Source organism: Bombyx mori, chromosome 19, assembly GCF_030269925.1.
Source record: "Bombyx mori chromosome 19, ASM3026992v2".
Lineage (NCBI taxonomy): Eukaryota > Metazoa > Arthropoda > Insecta > Lepidoptera > Bombycidae > Bombyx > Bombyx mori.
In genome coordinates this window covers 13,157,675-13,176,349 of record NC_085125.1, presented here as the reverse complement: position 1 = coordinate 13,176,349, position 18,675 = coordinate 13,157,675, and the positions used below count along the sequence as shown (strand labels likewise).

Here is an 18,675-nt window from a genome sequence, read left to right as displayed (position 1 = left end):
AATGCCGCCACTCACTAAGGAGTTCTAAGGTCTCAGTATAGTTACAACGGCTGTCCCGCCCTTCAAACCGAAACGCATTACTGCTTCATGGCTGAAATAGGCGGGGTGGTGGTACCTACCCGTGAGAACTCAAATGATGCCCTTTCACGAGTGAAAATTTAGAAAAATTGGTACTTTCCTGCGGGATTCGAACCCCGGTGCGGTCGCATTGCTCGATACAGATTAACATCTCAAATACTTCTACTGCGAAAAACTGTCTCATCCCAAAAGAAAAAAATGAAATTATTTCTATATTTAAACTAACATATAATAAAGTCAGTCTGTGGCGTAGTGGGTCGCCATTGGGGTCGCTCAGTTCGTTAATTTGTTTTTCAATTTTTCCAGTAGATCTAATTTATAAAAGATAGTGTACATATTTTATGATTATTGCAAATTCTTGAATTTATTACTGTGGTTTTTATTTTTATTTTTAAATGTATTGAATTAATTAATGTACTTAATGTTACATAGTACCTATAGTCGAGTTTTTATAACAATAAGTAAAAATAGAAAAGTAAAATTTTAATTATAAATAAACTCACTGTAAAATCTAATTTTAAATTATGGTACCTGTGGCTTAACTTCGATTCGCTTCGGTATATTCCTTAACGTATGGGCGGCCTAACCACATCCGTCTTCCGGTACGCGGTCTCCACTCGGCAACTATTTGACTCCAGCGGCAATCTGTGACAATTAGTACGATAAACGCATGTAAAAGGAAGACAAGCAAATGTTATTAATGAAATAACCGTTTTTTAACTCTCTTTATATTACCAATAATTAAATATTCAAGCCCGTCTAAAACTCATAATCACGACATCTATTGTTAAGTAGCGGAACTAGGTTGACTTTTGAATGCTAGATGGCGGTGGCAGTACTATAAGTACAATCGAATTTAAAAGAACAACCTGTGCACATTCATAATTCAGTCATAAATTAATTATTATCATCTAGATCTTATGTATATACTGTATGTTTACTTCTAGTAGTATATAAAAGATAGTTTGGTAATAAGTAGGAGCAGCAGGTAAGTGCTTAAAATGTACGGTATAATGCCTGTCTTCAAAGAAGTGTTTCCGAAGATTGTGTTTAAAAAAAACACAAATTACAAATTATTACGAGCGACTGACATTTTAAAAATTTACATAAAGTTCCCTTTCTTTTAAAGTTGATTAAAAAATACACATAAAGGAATCCGGAACAACTACATGAAAATTTGAAATGCAAACTTTAACATCATCAAACTTTCAATGAGGTTGCAAACCTTATCCAAAAAGTTTTAGTGAAAATTTAAGATATGTGTATAAAAAAAAACTACTTCTCAAAGAACTATTAAGTCTTATTACATTACGACTGTTCGTGCTAGAACGCTATAATGATTAACAATATCAATAAGACTAAGAAGACAGAAAATGAATGGTAATGCGATTGTCTCAATTTCCTATCATAAGATACTAGAAACTAGAAATAGTAGGTAATTTCTAGAAAAATCGTAAACGATTTTGAATAAATAATAATAATCTATTACGTTCTGACGTTGACCTGTTATAATACATTTATTATGTATTATTCGTAATTATACCGCTCGCACCGCACGTTGGTACCGCAATAATGTTATTTCTGCCACGAATCTCAAACATAATGCACCCATTTTACTTGGTATTATTAATATAAATGGCCACCACGGAGTCATTGATAACGGTTGGAAACTAAGTGATTCCTATGCAATTAAACTTCGACCTCACGTCCATTGTAACGAACACGTTAAGAAGGCGTGCATCTATAAAAAGGTGTATATCGGCGTTAAGCCAGGGTTTTCACACAAGTTCTTTTACAATGAAAATACAATACAATTCTATAAAACTTTAACACTATGTACTTGTTTATTAGAAAAAAACCACGCCTTAGTCTTTACACAATTACCCATTTTGTGAAGGTTATAGCAACTACAACTTCTTTTATACAAACAAATGTAATTACTGCGAAACAGTTCACAAAATATGGCTTAATATTCACAATACATATTTTAGTGATTTTTACATGACTTTGACATTGATTTATTTTACACAAAATTACTTTTATTAACTATTGTAAACTAACATTGTTATTATCCAGCCTAATAATAGATGGCGCCAACAACATCATTGCATAACAATTACAATACTTAATTAAATTATTACTGTTAATTATAATATAAAATATTATTAATATTTATGCTTTATTATTATTTAATTATTTATATAGTAATTTCTGTTTTTAAACAATAATATAAACATTAAACATAATCTGAACATTGTCACATCAAAACAGCGTCTGGTAATTATTAAATATGGTAGAATAACAGTTTCATCTTGCTAATAATAAATAAACAATAACGTAGAATAAACTAATTATTGCCAATAGTGGCGTTTGCGCCCATATGTACATAAATAATATATGTGTATACATTTTATGTGTATTTAATTACTCATCTAAATGTAACGGGCACTAAGACACAGAACACTATTACTTCTAGCGAAGCACTAAGATACGCTTGGTTAAGCTTAACTCCAGATAAACTGTGAGGCCATCTGCACATCTATGTTAGGAAAATTAAATAAAATCATTTAGAATTCTGACTCCTGTGTTAATGTTAGATTATCCTCGGACTCTCTCTGTTCTAACCAGATGCTAAAACAATACTATTATCATTCGATTGCGATAATAAATTATCATATTAGGCAGGTACACATATAATAATATGTGTAAAATTCGATAAGCCGTTACTGATAAGACTTTTTTAATTTGGTTAATGTTTTTCGTTTTTTATTTGGAGTAGGTACCTAATAGATAAAACTAAAAAAGTCCGATTATATCTAGTGTTATCTTATGTGGATTAGTCGTCGAGTGCCTAATCAGTTGTCCTTAGGATAAATAATTTCGAATTTATGATTGAGAGTATCAGCTGATGGATAAAAATAAAAATAAAAAACATAATCTTCCTTGGTACCTGAAATTGCCATTAATATCTGCTAATATTCAGCTAAATAAAGCATTTGGGATGCACAATGAAGGTCAATTTAATAACCTAAAAAGAAAACAAAATCTTCATAAAGTTGAAGAATTTAGAAGCTAAATAATTTATTATTTTCCTTGCTTCCTTTTATCTTGTGCGAGCGAGATGAGACTATGCTCTGTTCCATTCGCACTAGCACTGTTGTTCGTATAGCTGTGCTCTTCCCTCGCATTTATTTTCTTGCATCAGGCAACGACTACCCCGCCTTCGCGCCTCGCCCAAATATGCTCGTTTCCATTGTCTGTGTACATTTTTTTTACTTAATTTTTTTTTACTCATTTTTTCATAATGTAAATTAGACTTTTTAATTACAGTTTAACATTTCTTAATTTTAACTGACAACGTTTTAAAAACTTTATATAATTCAATGCTTAGAATGAAAATTAATATTTAAATTGGAAATAAAACCAACCATCTTCCTTTAATTTACCTTACACCTGTAGTGTAGTGCTGTCTTAGACAGATTCACAACTCATATGTAACAAACTAAATTACAGTAAATTCGACATCACACTCATATACATTACGAGTTAAGCATCGCTTTTTGTTACATTTTGATTTGGCGTGTCAATAATCAAGATAAATCCGCGAATTTTTGTTTAGATAGTTTACCAAAATATTAGTATTCAGGGGTGGCATTGAAGTAGTGAATTTTATTGGCTCCAGTAACCATTCAACCACAGATGAACCGTACGCTTGTTAATTTGCATAGAACACTGTAACATGTGTTAGTAGTCTAAAGTAAAAAAAAACTGCTAACAAGAAATCTATAATGTAAAAAAAAAGAACAAATAATTGTCAATGAATAATTTTAATTTTATGTTCTATAAATGTTCAAAACGATTTGCTAATTTAATGATTATCATTATAAGTCCTAAATCGTTAATTTAATGAAAGCATCTAATTCTGCTCTCAATGAAAAGGTTACGATTCCCGAGTTGTAACTTAATACAATAATTAACTGTACGATAGTACTGAATATAGATTCATAGGAATAAATCCCAGCACATAAAACGTATTGTATCATTTTGAGTAACGAGTTTTACACTTTGCGGAACGAGGTTTATTAAACAAGTTCGCTAACGTAAACGATTTTACACAAGTAGTAATTGTAGCGCTGGGATCGGTCCTATTTTGAGTCGTCTGTTGTATAAAAATATCGATCTACAACTGGAATTCGCAAAGATTGCGCGTTCAAAAGATACATTCATAAATGATATTAATTCTAAAAAATACAAAGCGATACCGCTTTATCGGTGTAATGGAAATAGACTTGTCGATTCTCGGTAATCGCACAAAGTCGTAAACAGCCCGATGCGGCCTCGCACTATGCTACGAGCCTCACAGCCAATCCCATACCAGCGTTGTTTCGTATCACGTCATATTAAACCAATGAGCGATAGCCGCCATCACGCTATTTCTAAAAATAGCTTATCTGAGTCACAGCATAAAAGCAATGGTTGTTTCTTAACAATGTTTAGAAACAAGTGGAACGCCACGGAAGGAGGACGTGTGTTAATCGTAGGAAAAAGTTATAAAGTTCGCGTAGTGAGTTCAGTGATACCGAAGCGTTCGGTGCAAACACATGGTTCGGAATTCCGGCCACAGCATGGAGACCACCTTCTATGACGAGCAATATCCTCTCAGCGGCCCTGTGGAAAACCTTAAAAGGCCCCTAACCTTGGATGTTGGGCGGGGTGGGAAACGTTCACGAATCGCTGCACCCGTTCTCTCCTCGCCAGATTTACAAATGTTGAAGCTCGGATCTCCTGAGTTGGAAAAATTGATCATTCAAAACGGTATGGTGACAACCGCTACCCCTACTCCGGGAGCGCCTGTCTTATTTCCCGCAGTAGCACCTACGGAGGAACAAGAAATGTACGCGCGACCTTTCGTCGAAGCGCTAGACAAGCTGCACCACGGCGAGGCAGTGACGCCGCTCGGACGTCGAGTATATGCCGATTTGGACAGGCCGCTAGAGCGATACCCCACTCCCATCGTGAAGGATGAGCCCCAGACGGTGCCGAGCGCGGCCAGCACGCCGCCGCTATCACCCATCGACATGGACACTCAGGAAAAGATCAAACTGGAGAGAAAGAGACAGAGGAATCGGGTAGCCGCTTCCAAATGTAGACGACGTAAGCTGGAACGTATTTCAAAGCTGGAAGAGAAAGTGAAAATTCTTAAAGGTGAAAATGCTGAACTAGCACAGATGGTGGTGAAACTAAGGGACCACGTGCACAGGCTAAAGGAGCAGGTCCTAGAGCATGCGAATGGTGGCTGCCACATCGAGTCGCACTTCTGATCGCGTCGCCATCGCCGCTCCTCCACATTCCATGCTAGTCGCGCCCGCTAGGACGCAGCATACAAAGCGATTTGTGATCTTAATTTTACTGTGTAATATATAGTTAATGAACCCTAGTGTGTAAGGTGTTAAAGTCGCTACGTTAAAGAATGCTGTGGATTTCTGGTTAAGTTTGAGAGATTAGGTTTGCCAGTGGTGTTATGCAGAGAACCGTCGATTGCGGACACTATTGTAATTATTGTTGTATGAGAATAGTTATGTCGGTGATATTGCAAATATTTAAAAGGAAGGATGTACTTAGCGCAAGTCACAACTTGGAAAGCCTTAGCTTCTGTCGTAAGTTGCAAGATTCGTTTTCATCGTATCAGTATTGAGTTGTCTCATTTTACTTAGAATAGTGTAGAAACTAGAAAGGATAATCTTGCGACGTCATTTACAGACTAAACGAGGTTGATGCGACGTTGCCAGTTTTACGTTTATTTCCCCGTTTCAACGATATTGCTGTTCTCCTTTGTTGCATTTGTTTTGCTATTGTCTATTGTGTAGCCATTTTTATAAATAGACTTAATTTTAATAATAAAATCTCATTTTGGCTGTAATTTGTACATTAGACAAAGAACACTGTGACAGGCATCGACAGGACCAAAATTTAATACGAGTAAAGGAGATAGCATGGCGTAAAACTGGCACCGGCGCATCCAGCGAAGTCACGAGCGGATGTTCTGCTAATTAAAATTCCGCCTGTGCCGCCCTCGCGGAATGGCGGCCATGTGTTCAACAATCGGACGTTCCGAATCACGTTTTGTTGCACAAGGTTAGCTTTTTACCGCTGCAGTAGTGCAGTATCTTAGGCACTGGCGCGAAATGGAACGTTGTCGATCGTCACGCTTGAATTGTTTGAAGACAAATTGCGCGCTTGTGTGCGAGACTGATTGAATGTGTGCCTTGCTTGTAGTACGTACGAGAGAGCGCAATGTATTTTTTTCTGATAGGAAAGATGATTTCACGGAACTGAACCGGTGCTGTATTGTAGAGGACGTGACTTGTAATCTAAAGCCGTCCGTATAAAAACTTATTTTGTGAGAGTTTTCGTATTGTGTGATGTATGTATGCAACAGAGATTAGACAGAGCGAATGTGTGATGTAAGTATTTATTGGTAAGAATGAGAATGTTTTAATGAATTAGGATGAAGTAGCAATCTCGAGTGCCTACGCTTTGTAAACTAAAGCTATACCTACATATGTTTATTGTTTTTGTTACCATTGTGTGCTACAAGAAATTGTACTGTACCATTGTCTTGTGTAAGTAATTTAAGTAATTATAAAAGCAATTAAAAACGTTGGATTGTTATAGTTTATAGTGCAGGATGAGGTGCGTCTCTGAGTTTGTTCAGAGTTGCATCTCCTCTTCCTATTTGTATTATTTTTATACAAACAAATTCTTCAGAATGTTAACAATAATTTGTAAGTTTATAAAAAATAAAGAAACAGTTATACTAAAATATATTATATTTCTATGAATTTAACGTAACAATATTGTTTATAAAACGCATTACGTGTATTGTATAAAAAAAAACAATGAAAGAAAAATAAATTATGAGGATTATTATACCATTTAAAATTTATTTCATTTTAAGAATCTCACACTTTCCCTAGTTTTTCCATATATGCCACAAAAATATATATCGAAAGATAAAAAGCATAAAAACAATGTTATTGTGAAGAAAAAACCAAAGTTAGCACGCAATGTAATCGTAAACAAGGAGGCAATATTACGGCATAACAGCTGTTTTGCTGATTCATCAGCATAAAATACGATATTACGTAAGATCTACATGATGCTTGTATTCATAATCGGGACACAATATGTAATATGACATTTGTAACACGTGTGGGGCATTGTAAATAAACAATGTCCTAAAGTATAAGGTGACATTTCCCTCAAGTGGCAAGTAAATTATCATGTTCCATCACTACATAGTATAAAACAAAGTAGCTTTCTCTGTCCCTATATCTGTCTGTCCCTATGTATGCTTAAATCTTTAAAACTACGCGACGGATTTTGATGCGGTTTTTTTAATAAATAGAGTGATTGAAGAGGAAGGTTTATATGTATAATAACATCCATTAAATAGTGGAGAAATCAATAATAAATTACAGTTTCCGAAGCGAAGCGAGGGCGGGTCGCTCGTGTTTTATAAAAATGAATGAACAGTTCCTACGATTTAAACATTACAGTTGAAAAAGGGCTTTATGACAATACAGTTGGATCGATAGCAGAGGAGGATGTCGAAAGCACTGCTCTTTTTACCTCTTCTACGAATCAATTACCTATATATTCCAGTTTTTTAAAGTAGGAAAAGCCTTTATCCAAACGACACCACTCATGTCTCTTAAGCGGTGACGATATTAACGTTCTGTTGTTCTGACGGCATGGAAATAAAGGGTACCGTAGATTGGGGGGAATATGGACAAATCTGGGTTGTCACAATGCTTTTGTCAGATTTAAATTTGTTAAATTGAAAAGGACTTATTTAGTGTTTAAGAATATTAAATAGTTTAATTTAGTCATCAGAGTTTGTATCTGGTTCAATGTTTTGAAAAGTTAATTACCTAAAGGTGCCTAACAACTAAACAGTGCCAGCCCTATCGAAAAACCCTATTGTCCCCATACGTGACCCGATTCACCCCAAAAGCCAAGGTTGGTCAGGTCAAGCTAGTTTTTTTAGTTTTCGGGAAAAAAAATTAATGAACTATGTATAATATAATGCATCGTATATGAAAATTTAAACCTTCAGAACCATTTTAATCTCAATGTTATTGGTATTGAACAACCACTGAAAATATGTGTTGGGATTGGAAAGCGTCCCGATTCCCCCAATCTACTGTACGAAAGCTGATTTTTAAATGCATTTTGAATCTACGGCACTCGGCAAAAATCGAATCAGCTTTCTTGTAATGATTAATTAGATATTTTTTTTATAAACAAGCGATATTACTACCAAAACATTCGGTTTTGATTCAAATCAATGTTCTTAAAACTAGTTAGTATTACTTTTAAATTATGGAACGTCAAGTATATATCGACGCTTGAAAGGCAAACGTGACTAAGCGACAATAACTGCTTTGTAGTACACAAATGATAGGCGATAACCATATTCGATGCGCAAAAAAAATATATATTTCCTATTCAATCCTACAGCTAGATTCGTTAAAATAGATTTTTTTCAGGTATTTCAACTTTAGTCTACTGTAAAGTTCACGCATTATCGCTTAGTCACGTTTGTCTTTCGGGCGTCGATATGTTATCGTTTTACTGGAAAATCAAATCAAATTCGAGTCCACGACGAAGGTCATCGGTTTCGTTGGCAAATGTACCCGCAGCGCTCAATTATGCACGAACGTCCGGACGGATGTGACAAAAAACTTAAAAGAAGTAGGTAGGTTTGATTTATTCAAGTGTGTTAGAGGATAATTATGCATGATTATTATACTTGTCTTTGTTCTTTGAGAAATAATATTAGACTGTTATGAATCGTGTACAGACGCGCGACTTTAATGTCGTACCTAATCATAATGTTAATGGTAAGATGGAATGTGGCGACTATATTGGCGTTTAGACAATATAATTGAGATTGCGACCTTAAGCCCCGGGGGGTGAAAGTCACTAAAAACTCTTTATCTGAACGAATTTATCAAAATCATTATTACTGAGCTCAATATTGTTCAGAGCATTCCATCATTCTGAAATTATTTCTATGTTTGTAGTTGAAATTATGTTTTGGTTCCTATCATAAATATTATTTTCATTAATATTATCTGTAATACATATCAGTTGTTGTCATGTGCGAACGTTTTATTAGCGTTTTCGTATACAGACATTTAAAGAAAAAATATCTTTATTTCGTTGGACTTGTATCATTGAAACAAACTTAAGCCATTGGATATTCGTGATCTTAACTTTGTATACTGTTGTTCCGTGGTAATTCTGCCGTTAGCAACAAATGACGTTAGTGTTACCGCACCTAATACGGAGTGGGATACTCGAAGTGGTATCTGGAGGGCGACCCCTTTTGAAGAGAACGGCCGTGCTTTCTGTGGGGTTGATGTCGATGCACCACTTCCGGAACCACTGTCCTATGACGGTTGCTGCGTTCTAGAGTCGTCGTTGCATTAATGACTTCTAGCACGAGCGGTAGATAGCCGTATCATCGGCGAAAATCGCTAAATGGATCTCCCGAGACCGGGGTATATCGTTGATATACAAACTAAATAATATGTGGGAGAAGGTGGAGACTCCGGCCTTTAATTGACAGGGGCCAACGGCTCGACAAGAAGTCTGGTATGATGAGTACGAGACTGCCCATGTTATAGGTACAGTTTGTATATTAAGCCGTTATGAAAACTTTGTACAACGTCTTCGCGATATCGAGGAAGAGGTGGGGACGTCTGCGTTTGTTAAGGCCCACTAAGATGTGCTGCGTGAGGCGGTACACTTGTTGGACGGACGAGTGCATGGCGCGTGATCCAAACTGCTCGCCGACCAGTATCCTTTTTAAGGGATAAAACAATACTAAAGTACTAATATAGACAAAGTCGACTACACTAAGACGATTCTAGTGAAGCTGAACTTGCGCACGGGCGGCCAACACTCCCTTCATCCTCAGTAGAATTTTTGGTAATTGGAGCTTAGATGAAATCGGTTTTATTTGATTGCGTGGGGTGGTTTTGTTGTTACATCTTCATCTCGGATCAACGTAGCTAAGTAATTTTTTAACTGCTATTTTTATTTTTAGTTTATAGATCGCCGTTTTTTTTCTTCATAATTTACTACCAGCCTTATGTAGAAGTTGAAATGCCCATTTTCAGACCGGCCGAGTTATTTCGCGGGTACCTAATGTGCTTCACACGGATTCAGCTTAAGTGACGTTTGTACAATAAGTAGTTCGTCTGCACTAGCCGTGTGTTTACTAACACGGTCACAGTACAACGAAACGTGTTCTTTAAATATGCCACTGTTATAATAATGTAAACATCATAAGTATTTATAATTGAATGTTTTCGTTGAACGCGAATCTTTCAACAACGTGTCGAATGGACATGAGTTTTTCTTTGCGGTTTTATGTAGGCATCTATTTTTAAGCCTGTGACCCCAAAAAAAAAAGCAATGGAGCTTATTTTAATGCCGGTGTTTGCTTTTCTGCTATAATTATGTATCTGTCTCTGAGAATTTTGGTCCAATCGCTTGGTTTGTTTTCAATGAATTTAGAATCCGAACCACTCCAATGAACTTGAAAGATTTTCTGTGTATTTTTCTGTTTGGACTCATTAAACAATTACATTTAATTCCGTTAAAAAAAAAAAAGAAATACAGTACCTATGATATTTGTTATAAGAACTACATTCGAGGCAAATTTAAATAAATAAAAAAGAGTTGCCTTTTTTCTGCCTATTTTAGAGGTGAAAGTAGTTTTTTTTTCTTTCCTAAACTGCGAAATCGCTAACTTTTTCAATATGGTTATAGTCCAACTGCTCGAAGTAGAGAGATCCAACGGCTCGAAGAAGAAGAGAATTTTCTAGAACGACAATCTACATTAAATCAAGATTACAAAAGCAGGCTTCAAATTCTTTTTGGATTGATTCCAATGAAATCGGTGTGGGGGGTCGTTTGCCCTAACGTCATGACTCACTTTGAATAAAGAGAGTTAAACAAAACATAATGATAGTTCGTAGAAAAACTATTCTTTCACTGCGTAGTTCTCGAATTCTACCTGAAAAAGGTTCATTGTAAATACTCTGTAACTGTATTATGCTTTAGGGATCAGTTAACGTTGGTTATCGGTTTATTTTGATTTGAGAAACAATAAAATACAATTGAAACTGACCTCATGTCTCAAGGTTTGTGCCGGAACCCACGATCGTCGTCTATTAGCTACATTAACTAATTAACGGACTCGCTTCGTATCTTGAATATGTGCAAGTTTCGATTTGTATTGTTTTATTATTAAATGTAGGTATTATTATTAAATTTAATTGTAATTTTATTAAATGTATTTTTTATGTAATTTTACAAAATTTTTAATTTTAAAACATTATTAAATGTAATTAAGGTAATTGACAAGTAAGAAAGTCGTGGCCAATTTTTCTAATGAAATACGTACTCAACAAATGTTCACGACTGACTTCCACGGTGAAGGTACAACATCGTGTAATAAAAATCAAACTCGCAAAATTATAATTTGCGTAATTACTGGTGGTAGGACCTCTTGTGAGTCCGCATGGGTAGGTACCACCACCCTGCCTATTTCTGTCGTTGTAACTATACTGAGACCTTAGAACTTATATCTCAAGGTGGGTGGCGCATTTACGTTGCAGATGTCTATGGGCTCCAGTAACCAGTTAACACCAAGTGAGCTGTGAGTTTGTCCCACCCACCTAAGCAATAAAAAAAAAGTTGATATTTCGTAACGTTACCGCGATTATAGTACTTCCGTACGTAAAAGATAGCGAGATGTATCACTTCGCACCCCTTCATGTTTGTACACCCATCTTCCCGGTAACCGTACTCGTCGAACTCGACAAAGAGGTCCACGTCCAACCTAACCCAAGCACCAGCTCGCTGAGTTTCTCGCTGGATCTTCTCAGAGGGTCGCGATTCCGATCCGGTAGTAGATTCATTCGCGAAGCAGCTGCTCTTGAGTTGTTAGGTCTCCTTCGGAGGCGCTCGGGTAGCTATTAGCAAATCCCACCCCTCCTGGCTGATCCTTGGCTCGCCCACCTGTCCTGGTGAAACTGGAAAGGCCTCCGGGCCACCAGTAATCCTTCAATAAAAAAAAAAGTACTTCCGTGCGAAAGAGATAGCGATATGTATCACTTCGCACCCCTTCATGTTTGTACACCCATCTTGATCGTATTAATTGCTACGTCATTATTCCGCTGACCTGAATACAGTCAGCGCTGTGGTTTGCACGCTTAAATCCATGAATTATCTGGTTTTATGAGTTTTAATGACGTAGGCTGTATGGCCTAGTGGAAATAAACGGAAGGCCTAATTGAATAGGAATTGCTATCTTTTATTACTTTTATTTTTCATCACCTACAAACTTTATTCTACATATATAAAAATGAATTGCTGTTCGTTAGTCTCGCTAAAACTCGAGAACGGCTGGACAGATTTGACTAATTTTGGTCTTGAATTATTTGTGGAAGTCCAGAGAAGGTTTAAAAGGTAGATAAATATGATAATGCTCGGAATTGAATAAAAATAACGATTTTGTTTTCCCTTTGATGTGTCCCCCGTCGGAAGGATTCCTTTTGTTTGTTTTAAGTTTATTTTATACAAAAGCACAGGTCTTTCTACGAAGTAGGCCGAGTCAGCTAATTTGCAATATAATTGTTTGTAAAAGCATTAAAATTGAATTATGAACGGCATCCTCAAACAAACAGCCCGAAAAATTATTTACGTATGAAATACGTAGAAAACCTAATTTTGGTTTGTCCGTGGCTGTTTCGGAGAATCCCTTTTGGCTCAAACGGCCACCTTCACCTCTTCGTGTCGGTCCCGAATTTAACACAGTACACAGGTGTGCCCTGAGTTGTGGACTAATAAGTGCTAGGGTTGCTAGATTAGCAAAAATAAAAACCACTTCACATATCTACTTAATTTTGATTTGTGTTTAAATAAAATTATAAAATCGTATAATTGGGTGACCAATTATACAATTTTATAATTTGTTTCATAGATGGGCGTCCTGTATACCTATACCTGCCTTGAAATATCATCACATTGAGTTTGGTAGTCTAAAGCAACTGAGATATTTAGTTCATCATGATCATCTTATTTTTTTACTGATTTTTATAGATTTTGGGTAAAGCGTATCATAGCCGGCAGTCTTTTGTGGAATAGTTACGTTTGAATTAGAAGAACTGCTCAACAGACGTATTTCACTGGTACAGATTATAAAAAAAAGTTCATGTACAGCACTAGCAGGAATAAATTGACACAGAATTTCAATTATTTTCTAAGGTGGCAACACAAGTCGATATTTTTCGGGGAGTTGGACAGAATCCAATGTCCGCACGTGCCCTCACTCGGCAGATAAATCAGAACCGTTGCGTTACTATTAATATACTACACACATGTTATATAATTACGTAATTCGGTTGATAAGCCGATAGATAATTGTAATTATAATTACGAAATTTTACAAATCATTCGATCAGCATTTGTCAAGTTTCTGTTCGTCCTGGAATGTGACGGCCGGATCTATCGAACCCGGCTTTAATTTCCAATCCCCGGACTTCTAGATTATTGATAAACAAGTCAAGAATCGCGAGAAACGCTCGTAATTTCGAATTAAATTATTTTATTTACTGATAAAGTTATCAAATGAAATAGATCCGGTGTCCTCTATCCTCTCAAAATTTTAATTTGTGTAATTAATCTACAATTTAAACAACACTTTAAGTATCAAGATCGGTGGCTGCATTCTGCATGTGATTCACCGGTAACACATAAAATTATAAAAATTGTTATATCTTAGTTAATTACCAAGATTAAATATGTAATAAATAATACACAATTTCTTCTAGGTATAGCACGCGCCTTATTCACAGACCAGGATACAAGTTGAATAGAACTCTTAACCCAAAAACAATAATTGTCTCTGGGCTGTCACTCTGTTGCCATCTACAATAATGTATATTTTTTAATACGCTTTTATTAGCGTATGTATGTTAGTATGTTAGCTTTTGTACAATAAAATGCTTTTTTTTACTATGAAATCATTTTTCCTTACATTATTTTTAATTCAAATTTATTAAAATTTCTTTTCTATTTTTTATATTATTTTTTCTTTTCGTATGATTTTTTCTTTTCGTATGTCGTATCACTCTTGTCAGAGCGGTCGTGGTCATCATTCAGCATCATTGCTGTGGGCAGATGTTATGCGACTCACGAGCAATCACCGCTTCTCCGGTTTGTGGTGAGTCTGGTACACTCAGGCAAACAGCCGCCAACTGCCGACAACAATAATATAAATAAATATGTATATACAATACGAGTATATAACAAAAGGGTAACAAAGGTAAGTAATGAGCTAGTATCACGAAGTCTATATATGATGACCGATGTCGTTCTTTCTTGTCGGAGGCCAAGACCCACTTCCAATCGTTCCGTCGGGTCAGTCGATCATTAATGGAATAAGTTCTTTGTTATACTCAAATGTTATTATAAAAACTATGACGTCGTATTAAACGCGACTTATTTAGAATAACAATGATAGCTGTTTGTTCAGGTATTATTGTTTTTATTTTATTCCATTAGAATCATTAGATGCATGGCACAGATGTATTGTATATTTTATTAGATAATAGATAATAGATATTTTGGTAAAAATTTTACCAAAATATGTAGTTGGTATTATCTCCTCCTAAATTTCTCGATTATAAAAAAAAAACAAATAAAAGTTATATTGATATACAGATAATTACTAATATGTACATAAATATCCAACTGTCGCAAAATAAAAAGGCTTTGTGCTTTTAACCACTTTAATAATAAAAGAAAATTCGGGGCTTACTTTTCAAATGAAACCATCATTAAGGTCAATTAATAATTAATAAGTCAACTTTGTTCAAATATTTTACTAAAGTTAATGTCTGTTAATAAGTCTATTATTGAACTCGTCAGTCGAACATACGTGTTACATTTGAAATTACCGTAGATAATAAAAAAAATGACATACTCATCTGCTCGTGAAATGATTATTGCAGCAGTCTTCAGCTTACCCGTTATCCTGGCGCTTACAACAAGACCAAAATATTGGGACTCAATAAATAATAATTTTATATTGTGGTAAGAACCCGTCGAATATACTGTTAAAAAAGTATAATTGCGAAAGTTTTAAAGCCATCTGCGATGTATGATCAACTACGTAATTTCACTATAAGTAATCAATCAAAAAGTATTGGCACACAATACTGTTTACAATACAATGGCCAATGGTAATTTGATTCTAAATAAATATTGAACAGTTGCAAGCTTGTAACTTCGGCATTGTTAACTTGTATACGATTGGATCCAAGTATGAACATTTATTTTTCCACGGCACACTATCTGAAAAAAGTGTTGATGGGTGGACGAGCTCACAGCCCACCTGGTGTTAAGTGATTACTGGAGCCCATAGACATCCACAACGTAAATGCGCCACCCACCCTGAGACAAGTTCTAAGGTCTCAAGTATAGTAACAACAGCTGCCTCGCTCTTCAAACCGAAACTCATTACTGCTTCACGGCAGAAATAGGCAGGGTGGTGGTACCCACCCGCGCGGATTCACAAGAGGTCCAACCACGGTACACTATCTGAAAAAAGTGTCTGGCAAAAAGGAAGAGAGGCTGCCTCAGAACAACTTGGCGTCGCTCAGTGAGCAGGAACTGGACGTCTTGGGCATAACGTGGTAGAAGCTAGAACGGACTACCCAAGAACTTGATTCGATCCCTACACCCCAGCAGGAAAGAAGAAGAAGAAGAGACTATCTGAATTACGAGGGCTTCACTCCAGCTCAATCAGTGCTGCACTGCTGAGGATAGTGGAGATATGACACAGTTGGTTAACTGATACAGATACTTATCTATTACTGGCCTGATGAAAACCTATTTTTTATTGCTTAGATGGGTGGACGAAACCATTGCCTGCCCGATCTCAGGTGGCTACCGGAGCCCCAATGTAAATGCCGCCACCCACCGACAAAAGTTCTAAGGTACATAGTTTTAACAGTACACGTCTGCCCCACCCTTCAAACCCAAAAAAATTACTGTTTCACGGCAGAAATAGGCAGGGAGGTGGTACTTACCCGTACGGAATCACAAGACGTCCTACCACGTTGAAAAAAGTATGTTGAAAGGCATCTTAAATAAATTCGGTATCCTCCAAATCGGATATCTCAACGGTCCATCGCTTGAGACATGGTCACCTCTCTTACTTCAGTTGGCAAAATATGTACATTACATCTGTGCCATGCATCTAATGGAATAAAATAAAAACAATAATACCTGAACAAACAGCTATCATTGTTATTCTAAATAAGTCACGTTTAATACGACGTCATAGTTTTTATAATAACATTTGAGTATAACAAAGAACTTATTCCATTAATGATCGACTGACCCGACGGAACGATTGGATATTTTGGTAAAACTTTTACCAAAATATGTAAATAATTTTACCGTTAAAGGTTATCGCAGAATCTCAAAAGTGGTAGCTGAGAACCACACACTTTGTAAAATCTTTAACAATGATTAACTGGACCCGATGTCAATGGCGGATCCAGGGGGGGGGGGTCATGGGGGTCATGACCACCCCCTGAGCTGGTTCCAGGACTTAGATGGACCACTCATTGAATATAATGACTTTATTTATATATTTTGTCACCATACAGATTTTATGTAACTACATACCTTCAATATTTAATTAATTCAATATAATATAATAACTTTGTATAATGGCAAACGTTTGGGAACGAACGCATCTAAATTTGACTATGTGACCCCCTCCTGGCGCCAAAGCTGGATCCGCCCTTGCCCGATGTCTCTTCATCTCATCTATTAAAATAGTTTTTTTCTCATTTCCCGATTATACACTGTTAGTTTATTATGTAATAAATAAAAGGCACCTCGACTTTTAATACAACTGACCTTTTGCAAGTTGTGTTCACACCGAAAAAGGTGAACTCTATGTATTATTATTTTTTCTATTTAAGTTCAATGTTAACGTGTGTAGATTTTATTCAGTTGTCTGCACTTAATGAATAAAAAAAAAAGATATGAAAATTAGAAAACTGATCTCGGCTCGGAGATGTTTTTTTTAATTTATTGTTTAGATGGGTGGACGAGCTCACAGCCCACCTGGTGTTAAGTGGTTACTGGAGTCCATAGACATCTGCGACATAAATGCGCCACCCACCTTGAGATATAACGTAGTTACAACGGCTGCCCCACCCTTCAAACGGAAACGGATTACTGCTTCACGGCAGAAATAGGCAGGGTGGTGGTACCTACCTGCGCGAACTCATTAGAGGTCCTACCAGCAGTAGATGGCACCAGTATTGAAGGCGGATGGCACCAAATATCCGAAGGCAAAGCTTCAGCTGATTGTTTACCCAGTCCCAATAGATTTAGATAAAAATGATCATTTTAACCAAATCATAGTCCATAACCACCTTTAGATTATTAATAAAACCAGTTTTAAGGCTTCATTTCTCCCATTTCTTATTTTCGTTATATTTTAAGTCCATTATATTATTATATTAAACTAGCGGACCCGGCAGATGTTGTCCTGCAAAAATTCATTCAAGTTGATCCAGCCCTTTAGTACGAGTTCAGTGACAAACACACGCACAGAAGAAATATAGGTATGTATATATAAAGATAAGTTTTAAAGAGTAAGTTGATATACATATGTGCGTATTGTGTTGCTTTTGGGCTTTTTTTTTGTGTAAACTTATTTTTTTTATTTCTCTTTTATTCCTTTGTTCACTTTTTACTTATATGTGCTTTTATTGGTGGAGACTTGTTTGGTTATTGTATTAGTTATTGTTTAAAATTTTGTAATATGTTTGTTTTGTACTCTTGGTTTCCCAAATAAATAAATTATTTCCGAAGTTACATGTCGTAAAAAAAACATGAGATTAATCGTCAAAGTTGTTTAAATTGACATAATTTAACTTACTTTGACATAATTTAAACTACTTTTATACGTCTCGCTAAAATCGAAGCGAATATAATAAGTAGGCATAATAAGTACTACTAGAGATCCCGCAGTAGTCGAAATTCGACTATAATTAATTGGAATTGTAGTACACTATTATGATTGTATTTTATACTTCTATAATCATAAATTTCGCCATGACTACACTATAAAAAATATTAACAAAGACAAACAATATTTAATCTATTCTTAATTTGACAACAGACGTCAAGAACAAAAGTTTGACAATAAATAGTATGCATGCGTGTGTGTGTCAAATACATGGTGTGTAGTGTGTGTAATGTTTTCTTTATTGATTTAATGTATCTATTATGCATTATTTAAAAAAAAAATTAGCATTGTGCACTTCTTCTCTATATTCTCTATACCTAAGTGTGGAAAATTTCATACTCCTCCGTCCGCGCAATTTTCGTAAAAAGGGATACAAAGTTTTTGCTTCACGTATTAATATATAGATATACAAACTTTTGGTTTATATTGCTGCTTGTAGCCGTTTGTATTTACTGACC

At 35.8% G+C, this 18,675-nt stretch overlaps 1 protein-coding gene and 1 long non-coding RNA gene across 2 annotated transcripts; both read left to right on the top strand.

The window, feature by feature from the left end:
* The first annotated feature begins 587 nt into the window (after positions 1-587).
* Positions 588-14,183, top strand: LOC134200705 (uncharacterized). Its single transcript, XR_009975729.1, has 2 exons — positions 588-1,458; positions 13,992-14,183. It is a non-coding gene; the product is annotated as an uncharacterized LOC134200705 (long non-coding RNA).
* On the top strand, positions 1,881-7,020 carry LOC101736835 (transcription factor JunD). The gene has a single exon (XM_021346711.3). The coding sequence runs from the start codon at positions 4,680-4,682 to the stop codon at positions 5,397-5,399; it is 720 nt and encodes a 239-aa protein (XP_021202386.2). The 5' UTR covers positions 1,881-4,679; the 3' UTR covers positions 5,400-7,020.
* Positions 14,184-18,675: the final 4,492 nt, after the last annotated feature.